We start from the raw sequence: 12,387 nt of genomic DNA on the forward strand, positions 1-12,387 counted from the left end.
TATGGTCCTATTTCTGCTGAATGATTTTTAGAGTCTTTATTAGTTTAAATTTTTAAAAACTGCCTTTTAAAGGCTGAAAAAAATATTATAATTACTGAATAAAAAAATTTCAAGGCAGTTCCTAAAATACAATAAAATTCTGGTATGTTAGACAAGTTAAATTATTACACAAGTGCTCTCCATTCACCAAATACTGAAGTTGTAAAAGTTCCAACTAAACTTCCCTTGTTATTGTTGTTGGTGTTACATGCCGAGTTGGCCCAGACTCATAGCGACCCCTCCTTGGGTTTCCGAGGCAGTATCACTACGGAAGTAGGATTGCCCAACCTTCCTTTCGAGGAGTAAACTTCCCTTGTTGTTGTTGTTGTTGTTATGTGCTGTCGAGTCGGCCCCGACTCATAGCGACCCCTCCTTGGGTTTCCGAGGCAGTATCACTACGGAAGTAGGATTGCCCAACCTTCCTTCCGAGGAGTGGCTGGTGGGTTTGAACCGCCAGCCGTCTGGTTAGCAGGCAAGTGTCTTAGCCACTATGCTAAGTTTTAATTAATGTAAAAATGGTAAATATTTGTGTATGAATTTAAAGTGTATCTCTTATCCAGTCATCTGTTAAATCAAAAGCAAAAATACAGGCAGCCAATTAAATATAATGTTAACACATACACATTGCACAATAAATTGAAACTTTTTATTTAATGTATATCTGCTTAGTTTTTTATTTAGTTACGTATAAAGGCCCAGTTAATCAACTCATAGATTGGTCAAGGCAAGACACTTGAACTACACAATAGGATTTAAAAAGCAGTTGGTCTTTTAGTAGTTCTCTGGTAATCACACATACACACATACACACAAATTGGTAGAGTACTCTGGATATAGGATTTTCCCTCATAATCTTATATAATGCACTGTTCACAATCTGTAGTATTTTGAAATCTATATAAATTGGACATAACCAAATTAGAGATGTCTGAGAAACTCTTATAAAGTATTTGGGAACTACAGCTGTATCCACAAAAAAGATCAATTTTAAACTATAAAAAAAGAAAAATTCATATAAAATCACAACAGATTTAACAGACATCTTTGAAAAAAATCAAATAGTAACTCAATTTCCTACTTTTTCAAATATGACTTAAAAAAAAAAGGTACAAGTAGTAATGTTTACTTTTTAAACTAGTAACTGGCTGAATTAAAAAAAAAAAAAAAAAAAATCACTCTATACAGTATTATTGCACTCCACGAATGTGCAGAATTCCAAAATGTGCCAGCACTGAAAAACTATCTTGCACTGAGGTTTTCCAAGAGGTACAACGAGCCTGCCAAGGAAGCATCTGGTCTGTACTAACAGCTTGCTGTCTTCAGTACAGGCCTTCATAATGTCAGTCACGCTGCCCTTGCAAAATTCCTTAATGTCTGAAAGATACATAGAAAAGGAGTATTTTAGTTTCAAAATCACTCTTCTAAACTCTTTCAGAAAGTAATTCATTATTCAAAAAAGAGCTGTAAACATCACTATTAAGCAATAGTTAACACCTCTCCATATTCATACACATTTTATCTTGAATTTGCATAAAGAATTTGCATACTCTCAGGAAATAATTATTCCAAAGTGAAGACAGAATGTATGTATATACACACCCTAACATAATATATCAACTTCGCCCATAACAAGTTCATAGTCCATGGGGGTAAAAAAAAAAAGGTGTTAAAAGCCCAATTATTAAGTCTTGAAGATAAAATTATAAATAGACAATATTCCTTTTATTTTGGCAGCTCCAAACGTTCTAGACTTGCTAATACATTTTAATGAAGAAAACACCCATCTGTTAAATATTAAGCTGGAAAGTCACAGAATTTCTAGTAACTTGTGGATTCGTGATGAGAATGAAATGAAACCCATACATAATAACTGTATTTTCAAATTACTTACAAAAGAGTTTCCAGTGCTGATAGTGGGGCTATGATCGATGATGTGGGATTGAATCCATATGCACATTGAGCTTCATTTCATTGTCAAGAATTTGAACAAGCTGTTGCATGGATGGAAGGTGACCAGATTCCAGCTTAGACCAAACAGGCACATCTATAAAAATAAGTGGCACCATCCACCACACACACACACATACACACAGATAAGATTCTATAACATATATTCATTCCATAAATATTTATTGACTGTCTATGTATACAGCTAAGTACACAAAAGTGAGTAAAAGATAACACTTTTCTTGCTTTTATGGAGTTTACATTCTAGTATAGGAAATAGAAAAAGAACTACACGTATAGCTACAAAATTAAAATTATGCTAAGTAGTAAGACTTAAAACTAAAAAACACTAAGGTGCTATGCAAGCACATACACAAGCCTCTGACACTGACTGGTCAGAGAAGTAATGCCGTTTAAATTGAGAGCTAAAAGATAAAGGAAAGTTACCAAAATGGTATAGGGTTCCTGAAAAGAGAAAAGCCAGAAAACTTTTTAGAGAGAAGGAATACAGGGAATACCCAGGTTAAGAAAGAGGTCCACTCCAAAGTGTGCACTTAAGCAGAATTTGCAGGTCAGTCAGAACAGGTGCATATGGTTCTTATTTAGCCTCATGTTAGAGCAAGAAAAGGTTCAAAGACATTTCAATGTTCTCCATGCAGCAAATGAAGGTAACTGTGATAAAGAATCTGTTACAAGTAGGGGCTGGTTCAATTGTTTTAAAGTAAGGACAAATTTACATAATATTAAAGCAGAGGTTCCAACTGGTAAGCAGAAACTTAACAGCAACACCCTGTTCAAGGATGGCAGTGCCCTGCTCAACAATGAAAGCCGACTGAACCTCTTTGAATATGTGCAGCTCTCTAGAGTTCTGTCAACAATCCAACCTCATGCAACAGGCTCCTAAACAGTCTCATTATGTCTCTTCTGAGTCTCCCATTCTAGGACTTCAACATATAACTTTTCCTGCATATCGTAATGAATCACACAAATTGTAAAAATTCCAGCCCATTTCTGTTTCGCTTCTAGTCAGTTTTTTGAAGACAAAACTGATTCAAATAGGTTCAAATCCCTGCTTAAGTAGAAGTTTGTCCGTAAGTCAGATGTTCATAACCCAGTGAATGCCTGTAATAAAGGCTCATATAAAGCTTGTCACATTAAAAGAGAAAGTCAGCATAGCTAAAACACAGAAAAGAAGGGAAGTTGGAGAGGTGGGCAAGGACTAGATCAGGGGTTGACAAACCATAAAGGACCAAAATAGTAAGGATTCTTGGTTTTGAAGATATACAGTTTCTGTCCCCACTATTCAACTCTGTTATAGCCTGCAAGCAGAGACAGGCATATATAAACAAATGGCCATGGCTTTGTTCCTTTAAAACTATGTTTTCAAATCAGGAAGCTAAGGATTTGGCCCATAGGCCATAGTTTGTCAAGCTGCAGACTAGATCATTCAGGGCCTTTTGGCCACATTAAATGTTTTGATCTTTATCTTGAAAACAAAGATATTTTATGAAATTCAGGCAGGCAAGTAACAAGATGTAATCTGTGATTAAAAAAAAAAAAATCACTGCACTGTTCAGAACAAGGGTGGGTAAATTTTCCTGTAAAAGGCCAGACAGTAAATACTTCAGGCTTTATGAACTAAGAGCTAAAATCAAGGACATAATATAGGTACTAATATAACCAGAGAAAAAACATTATTTCCAGATTTTCCACTCATGAAATTGAAAACAGATACAGTGAAATTTGAAATTTATGTAATATTCATGTATCACAAAACACTTAAACATTTTTTTTCAACCATTAAAAAACATAAAAACAGTGCTCAGCTCGTGAGCCTTATTTCTGAACTCCCAGTTTAGAGAATGTATTGCAGAGGAGCAAGGTAATTGTGGCTTGGACTAGGGTGGTGGCAATAAAGATGAGTAGATTCAGCAATTCATTAGAGATAGGGAGTAATGGAGATAGTAATGCTACCTAGGTTTTTGACACGGGCAATTGAGTAGACAGGTGATGGTGTCACTATCTATCAAATGCCGATGGAGGAACAAACTGGAGTGAACAGGAACTGCAGGAAGCAGAGGTGACCAAGAGTTTATTCTGGGGAAGGGTTATGATTAAGATTCCTGGATACAGCACACAGAAGACAGGCCCAGTGTAGACTAGAGCTATACATTCAGGAATCATCATCATCATAGAGATATCATTATAAAGTCAGAGGATAGATGAGGATTACATATAATTTAGCATATGAAGATCAACTCTCCACAAAGAATTCCAAAATGTAAAGTTCAAGTACAGGTAAAAACAAGGGAATAAACTGAAATTTTCTGAAATCTTTTATCTCCTGAAATTGCAAATTTATTTCAAATATACTTCTCTTTTACTAAACATTAAAAAAATTTCTATTATGAAAAAAAAGAAAAGCCTGATGCTAATTATACATCATTTAGAATGTATCACAAAATGCAAACTATTCCAGAACCCACCATTTAAGGTTATCTCAAATGCACCTGTTGACATACACTGGTTCTCAATCATGTTGCTCAAGAAGAAAACCATCATACATGCATAGACCTAAGAGAGAATGTAATTTAGCACAACAGGCAAAGTCATATTGAAGTCAAAACAATACAATTTAAGGTACAGTAATCTTTTTAATATATAGCCTCATATTTATTTAACAAAAAGCTCTTTTAAAATCTACTTCAGAAAGACTGACTTTACCATTTTCATAATATATTGTATGAATTCACAAGAGATTAGTGATGCAATAATAAGCAACTCTATGTAGACATCTCATTGCTAAGTTAATTTTAATATTCAATACAACCATGTTCCAAGCAATTTAAGTCAAATTAAGAAAAGAAGTAGGACAGAAAGCAGTTGCAAATTAAGGTCTATTCATTCACCTTTTGAAAGCAAACCTATACCCTCCCAAAAGAAACTAGAAGCACCTTTTTGGACCAAACGAAAAACCAAACTCACTGCCTTCGAGTTGATTCCAACTCATAGCGACCCTCATTGGGTTTCCAAGGCTATAAATCTTTATGAAGCAAGCTGTTTCATCTTTATTCCATGGCCTTGTTGGACAGAAAAGTTTAGTTTAACAAAATCACCAGACTAAAGTAGGATATAGTGAGGATGCCAAGCCATAGGAAACTGTTTCAAAAAATAAACCAAAATGCCCACAGAAGATGAGGACTTTCTCCCTGCCCTACCTGAGCTAGGTGGGCTTTGATTTCTTAGTGGTTATCCTAGCATTTCAGAACATAAATGTACAAGATTCTTAAGTATACTTATAATGATTCTTTAGGGCGATTTGTCAAACACAGAGAACTATCGTAAAAGCTAAAGCTTTCAAAGCACGTTCCCATTATATGTGAGATCAACAATGGTCATATGTCTATAGAAGGAAAATGCATTAAAGATAATTTGGAACCAATAGAATTCATAAATGTAGCATACAACAGTATCAATCAGTATTCTAGCTCTCTAATTCTCAATCTTTGATAAATCAACTTTTTGTTAATTAACAGGATAGTGACACACTTCAATTAGAGGTAGCATCTGAAGAGGTTTATGTTAAGAAACTTTGCTTATTATTAGAAATAAATGGCACCCTAAGAAAAAAGAAAAGCTATGTAGGATGATTCTGCTAAAGGTAGTCTCAGCCTAGAACCAAAAGGCAAGACCAGATAGCTAGAAGACCCCAAAAGGAGATACTCAGAAAAGGAAATCTAAGCAATCTTGTCCCAAAGAGAAATAAAAATTAGAGCCAATTCAGATAGCTGGAAGACCCTTCAGAAAAGACCGTTTTAAGTAAGACAGATGAACATAAAAGAAAGCTAGAAAGAATACATACTGCAGCAAAAACCTACAAATAAAAAACAAAATAACACACAATTCTTAAATATATTTATATTGATTCTCTCAAGCAATCCAGCAAACAGATCTCCATGGCATAATTTTCAAAAGAGAAAAGTTTGGGCAAGAATAAATTAGTAGCAATTTTCTTTTAAAATATGAATAAACTCACTAATATCCATTTAGTTGGTTTAAAAGGCCCATACTATCTATCTATCTATCTATCTATTTTGCTGGATAGGATTTGAATATAAATTATATAATCAAAATCTGGCAATACATTATTTTGTGCTCAGATTACTGGAAGTATCACTTCTTTACCTCTCTCCATCCAAAAATAATAAAAAGATAAAACCATTTTAAATACATAATTATGGAAAATAAGACCCAGGGAGGGTAAGCAACTTGCTCAGGGAGAAAAAACAGGTTAAGCTAAAGTAATGTATGTGAACAGGTGACTCAGTAAAGTTATTCAAGAGACAAATACATTAAAACATTTTCACTAACAACCTAAAAATCTCTAGCTATCAAAGTTAGTAAGTTACATACCTTATTTTCTTGGCCCCATTGCCAGATGCTAGGAGCTTGCATGCCAAAGAAAGCAAAAGGATCCTTGCCAACAATTATTAAGCCTATTAATACTAGTTTGAAGACTGACAGGAAAGATGCTATGTGCCTATCAGAAAAAAAAAGAAAAATCATTAGAAGTCACAATTTCTCACCTACTTCAAGATTATAGTAATTCTCATATGTGTATAGACATTTTCTGGATACCAAATCTAGAAGTTGCTAACTACAATGTTTAGTATCTTTTAAACCAATAAAATAATTAATCCACAAAATTAATTAGGGCTAACCTTTTAAAATCCTATTCTTTTCATAAAGTTTTATATTTAATAGCATTGACTTTCTATAGAGATCTGTGAGTGCTTGGTCTCTTTCTATAATAAAAAGTACATAAGAAAATAGTCTTTAGAAAAGACTGGCATCTGTGAAATGACTCTCCCCCTCTTTCCTTTCTTACACAAGAAGTCATCTATATTGGTAAAACAAACTTATTTTCAAGGCAGTATTCTCTGTATATTACTATAACCAACAAAGAAATTATTCCAACCAAGGAAAGTTAATTCAACCACTTCACAATTTATAAACTCCAATTATTTCTTTTTAAGTTAATGAAATTTACTTACCTATATATTGGTTGAGGAAGGTAATTCTCTCCTTCAATGCGGATGTCTGGGTACCGCTGGCTAATAACCCGCATGTACTCCTCAAACACCCGCCTATAACCTCAGGAAACACTGCAGAAAAGAAGTGTTTCCATTAAGTGGTTTAGAACACATCTAGATTTATTTTGCACTTACACAAAGCCTAAAAATTATTACCAAGATTAAAAAGAATGTTGCTCAAAATCAGTCACAAATTAATGACTAAAGCTGAATGACAGGTACAGGGAGGTCTAGCACAAGTTTAAATTTTTACATATTAAGTTACTTCCCTCTCAGGTAAATGCTTCCATTAAAACATTAAGCTTTGTGGATCCTCAAAAAATTAAGAGCTAACATATAATCCAACAATTACACTTCTAGGTATATACCTAAAAGACTCAAAAGAGATACATGTATACCAATGTTCACTGCAGCACTATTCAGAATAGCCAAAGGTAGAAAAAACCTAAATGCCCATCAATGGGTGACTAGATAAAACAAAATGTGGTATATACATAAAATGGAATACTACTTGGCCAATAAGAAAAATTAAGTCTTGATACATGCTACAATATGGATGGAGCTTGAAGACATTATGCTGAATGAAACAAATTAATCATAAAAGGACAAATACCATATGACCTCATTTACAGAAAATGACAAGAACAGGCCAATATAGCAACTAGTCGGGGCCGACTTGATGGCATATAACAACAACAACAACAACAGAGGTGGGAAGGAGGGGGAAAAAGAGACTTATTGTTTATGGTGTACTGAGTTTCAGTTTATTGTGATGATAAAAATCACAAAGATTAAGAGTAAGATTTCACAGCCAATTAATATAATGGCTGCTGATAAATTATACTCTTATAAAAAACTGAATTGGCAAAAGTTCTGTGATAGATATATTTACAACAACAACAGAGTAGCTGCTGAAGCTGCTAATGTACAACCAAATACCTTACGGGATTTGGTTCCCTAGTTTGGAGGTTAGGTTTAGGGTCAGAGTTTCATGGGACATGCCAGTTAAATGGCCTAATATCATGTTTAGTGCTTCTGTTCCACCTCCTAGTTCATTGCATAGTGCCTCAGGGCTCAAAAACTTACAAGGAGCCAAGAATGGCACAGCAATTGGTCTCTATTGACCTAGGACAAGAGAGGAAGAAGGAGAGTCAGGAACAGGAGGAGGAAATGGAATTTGTGGCTATTTGCCTCCATGAACAACTGCCTCCTTTGCCACAAGACTTTACGAAGTGGATGATGCCCAGCTACCATTACTGAACATTTTGACTAAAGATCCGATAGCAGAATCCTGATAAAAAGGGGGAAAAAGTTAGAGGAGGATTTCAAATTCTCATGGAACCTAGCATTTCTAGAGCCATGAAGGCTGGATGAACCCCCTGAAACTATTGTCCTCTTATTTTTAAACCTTAAACCTGAAGTCTTCTTAAAACTTAACAATAAAACCCACTGCTATCAAGTCAATTTTGACTCACAGCATCCCTATAGGGCAGAGTAGAACTGTCCCATAGGGTTTCCAAGGTTGTATATCTTTATGGAAGCAGATGGCCTCATCTTTCTGCTGCTGAGCAGCTAGTGTGTTTGAACTGCCCATCTTACAGTTGGCACTAAATACTTTAACCACTACACCACCAGACCTCCTTAAATCAAACAATATTTTAGCTTAATTAATAAAGAATGTCTGCCTTGAGCTTTGTGCTTTTATTATCTATCTATTTGGGAACGAAGTGACAACTTCAACTTGAAAGATCAGATGGAAATTTAAGGAGCAATGAGTTTATATTAATAAGGGTGGAACAACTCAGAAAAGGAAGGTGAAAATGGTTGTACAACTTGAAGAATGTAATCAATGTCATTAAATTGTACATGTTGAAATTGTTGAAGTGGTGTATGTTTTGCTGTGTATATTCTCAACAATGACAACAAAAATAAAATTATCGAAACAAAAAGAAAACATTAAGCTTTACAGATTTGGATTCTTGTTGACCAGCAGCAAATATCTACTCACATATGTCTGCATATTTTGAGCTGTCACACCTATTTGCCACCTCCCATTTTTGTATTAGTTTACAAGACTGTCACATTATTTTTAGACATTTACTTATACATATTCCCTGCTTATATATGCCTCCAGGCTTGTGAAGAAAAATCAAGGACCTTTTTTTCTTACATAATTGCCCTCCCCAAGACAATATTTGTTTTTTAATAAATGAATTACTACTGCCAACAGATGTTTTTAAAAGTGAAACATGCCTAGTTTTATCCAGGTGAACAAAATGTTAAATTAAAAGCACACATGCTGAGGCCCTGGTAATCATTCTACCTCGGCTACCACACCAAGACCTTCAAATTTACTCTTTCCTTCCCGGGTCTAAGAGTAAAGTTATCAAACCCTCAGTGTACTTCCAACAAATAAATATGCGAACATACAAAAAATACATTATAGCTACTGCCTGTTTGTTCCCTCTGGCCCTGGGCTAAAAGTGCTAAAAAAAAAAAAAAGTAAACTTAAACTTTGAAAAGAAATCTTAAATGGAAGGTCCCAAACACTTTACAAATCCCTCTGTAATAATACAACAGAGATATCGTGCTATATGGAGTTGACTATCCTAATTGCTCAATTTCAAGTATTTTTCATACCAAATAATACTTTCTGAAAGAATTTGCTTACATATTAGATGATCTAGAGCCAATGACTAGAAAGGAAATTTAGCAAATACTAAAAAAAAAGCCTGTAGTGCCACGAATTATTTAGCATGGCCCTTCAAGTCTTTGTAATTCCCACAAGATGACTGGGTGGGACTATGCACACGGAAGCTGCTTGAAGACCAGAAAGAGTATTGTTGTTAGGTGTCATTCATTGAGTCGTCTCTGACTCATAGAAACCCTACGCACAGCAGAACAAAAACACTCCCAGGTCCTGAGCCAGCTCCATGATCCTTGCTATACTTGAGCCCATCACCACTGCCACCATGTCAATAAATCTCATGCAGGGCCTTCCCCTCCCACATTGGCCCTCCACCTTACCAAGCATGACATCCTTCTCCAGTGAATGGTCTCTTCTGACAACATAATCCCAGTATGTAAGATGAAGTCTGGCTATTCTTGCTTCCAAAGAGCATTTAGGCTGCACTTCCCCCAGGACAGACCTATTAGCTCTTTTAGCAGTCCATGGTAGTTTCAGCAATCATCACCAACACCACAACTCAAAAGCATCCAACAGTGTTTCTGTCATCCTTATTCACTGTCCAGCTCTCACATGCATACGAGGTGACTGAAAATACCATGGCTGATGTCAGGTGCACCTTTTAGTCTTCATGGAGAAATCTTTGCTCTTCAGCACTAGAAAGAGCTCCTTTGCTGCAAATTTGCCCAGTGCTATACGTCATCTGATGTCCTGACTGCTGCTTCCATTGGCGTCAATTGTAGAACCAAGCAATCTGAAGTCTTTGACAACTTCAATCTTTTCGCCATTTATCGTGATGCTGCTTATAGGTCCAGTTGTGATGATTTTTGTTTTCTTATATATTGAGACGTAATCCATACTGCAGACTGTATTCTTCAATCTTCATCAGTAAATGCTTCAAGTCATCCTCACTTTCAGCAACCAACGTTGCGTCATCAGCATCTAAGCAGGTTGTTAACGATTCTTCCTCCAATCCTGATGCCACATTCTTCTTCATATAGTCCAGCTTCTTGGATTATCTGCTCAGTATATAGATTGAATAAGTATGGGGAAAGGATAAAACCCTGACACATTCCCTTCTTGATCTTAAACCATGCATTGTCCCCTTGTTCTTTTCAAACAAGAGCCTCCTGGTCTATGTTCAGGTTCCTCATGAAGTGTTCTGGAATTCTCATTCTTCTCAATGTTATCCACAATTTGTTATGATTCACACAATCAAATACTTTTGCATAGTCAATCAAACTAAGTAAATATCTTTCTGGTATTCTTTGCTTTGAGCCAAGATCCATCTGACATCAGCAATGATAACCCTCATTTCATGTCCTCTTCTGAATCAGCTTGCATTTCTGGAAGTTCTTTGTCAATATGCTGCTGCAACCATTTTTTAATTATCTTCAGTAAGATTTTACTTGAATGCGATATTAATGATACTGTTCGATAGCTTCCACATTCTGTGGGATCACCTTTCTTTGGAATGGGTACAAATATGGATCTTTTCCAGTCAGCTGGCAAGGTAGCTGTCTACCAAATCTCTTGCCATAGCTGAGTGAGTGCCTCCAGCAGGGCATCATTTGTTGAAACATCTCAATGGGTATTCTATCAATTCCTGGAGCTTTGTTCGCCAATTCCTTCAGTGCAACTTCGACTTCTTCCTTCAATACCATTGGTTCTTGATCATATGCCACCTCCTGAAATGGATGAACACTGGCCAGTTGTACAGTGACTCTGTGTATTCCTTCCACCTTCTTTTGATGCTTCCTGCATCATTCAATATTTTCCTCACAGAATCTTTCAATATTGCAACTCAAGGCCTAAATTTTTCCTCAGTTCTTCTAGCTTGAGAAATGCCAAGCATATTCTTCCCTTTTGGTTTTCTAATTCCAGGTCTTTGCACATTTCTTTATAGTAATTGGCTTTGTCTGCTCGAGCTGCTCTTTGAAACCTTCTGTTCAGATCTTTATCTTGTCATTTCTTCCATTTGTTTTAGCTACTTTTCGCTCAGCAGCAAGTTTCAGAGTCTCCTCAGACATCCATTTTGGTCTTCTCTTCTCTTCTCGTCTTTTTAATGACTTCTTGCTTTCTTCATGGATGATGTTCTTAATGTCATCCCACAATTCTTCTGGTTTTCAGTCACTGGTGTTCAATGCATCAAATCTATTCTTTAGATGGTCTCTAAATTCAGGAGGGATATATTCAAGACCATATTTTGGCTCTTGTGAACTTCTTTTAATTGTTTTCAACTTCAAGTTGAACTTGCATATGAGCAGTTGATGATCTGTTCCACAATCAGCTCCTGGCCTCGTCTGGGCTCAAGATATTGAGCTTTTCCATCACCTCTTGCCACAGATGTAATCAATCTGATTCCTGTCTACTCCATCCAGGGAAGTCCACGTGTATAGCTGCCGTTTTGTGTTGTTGAAAAAAGGTATTTGAAATGAATAAGTCATTAGTTTTGTAAAATTCTATCACGTGTTCTCCAGTGTTATTTCTGTCACCAAGGCCCAATTTTCTAACTACTAGTGTTGCTTCTTTGTTTCCAACTTTTGCATTCTAGTAAACAGTGGTAATTAACACATTTTGATTGCATGTTTGGTCAATTTCAGACTGCAGAAGTTGATAAAA

The 12,387-nt window shown here is 35.8% G+C and overlaps 1 protein-coding gene across 1 annotated transcript in view; it reads right to left on the minus strand.

The window, feature by feature from the left end:
- Nucleotides 1–1,958: 1,958 nt before the first annotated feature.
- SELENOT (selenoprotein T) overlaps nucleotides 1,959–12,387 on the minus strand; it is a 32,457-nt gene continuing 22,028 nt past the window's right edge. The window contains exons 2-5 of the mRNA XM_007940174.1: nucleotides 7,041–7,151; nucleotides 6,400–6,526; nucleotides 4,473–4,560; nucleotides 1,959–2,083 (exon numbers count right to left, since the gene is read on the minus strand). Of these exons, the coding sequence (XP_007938365.2) occupies nucleotides 1,959–2,083; nucleotides 4,473–4,560; nucleotides 6,400–6,526; nucleotides 7,041–7,151 (451 nt within the window). The remainder of the gene's footprint in view (nucleotides 2,084–4,472; nucleotides 4,561–6,399; nucleotides 6,527–7,040; nucleotides 7,152–12,387) is intronic.

Source organism: Orycteropus afer, unplaced genomic scaffold, assembly GCF_000298275.1.
Source record: "Orycteropus afer afer isolate SDZICR_OR568_19922 unplaced genomic scaffold, OryAfe1.0 scaffold00066, whole genome shotgun sequence".
Taxonomy (NCBI): Eukaryota; Metazoa; Chordata; class Mammalia; order Tubulidentata; family Orycteropodidae; genus Orycteropus; species Orycteropus afer.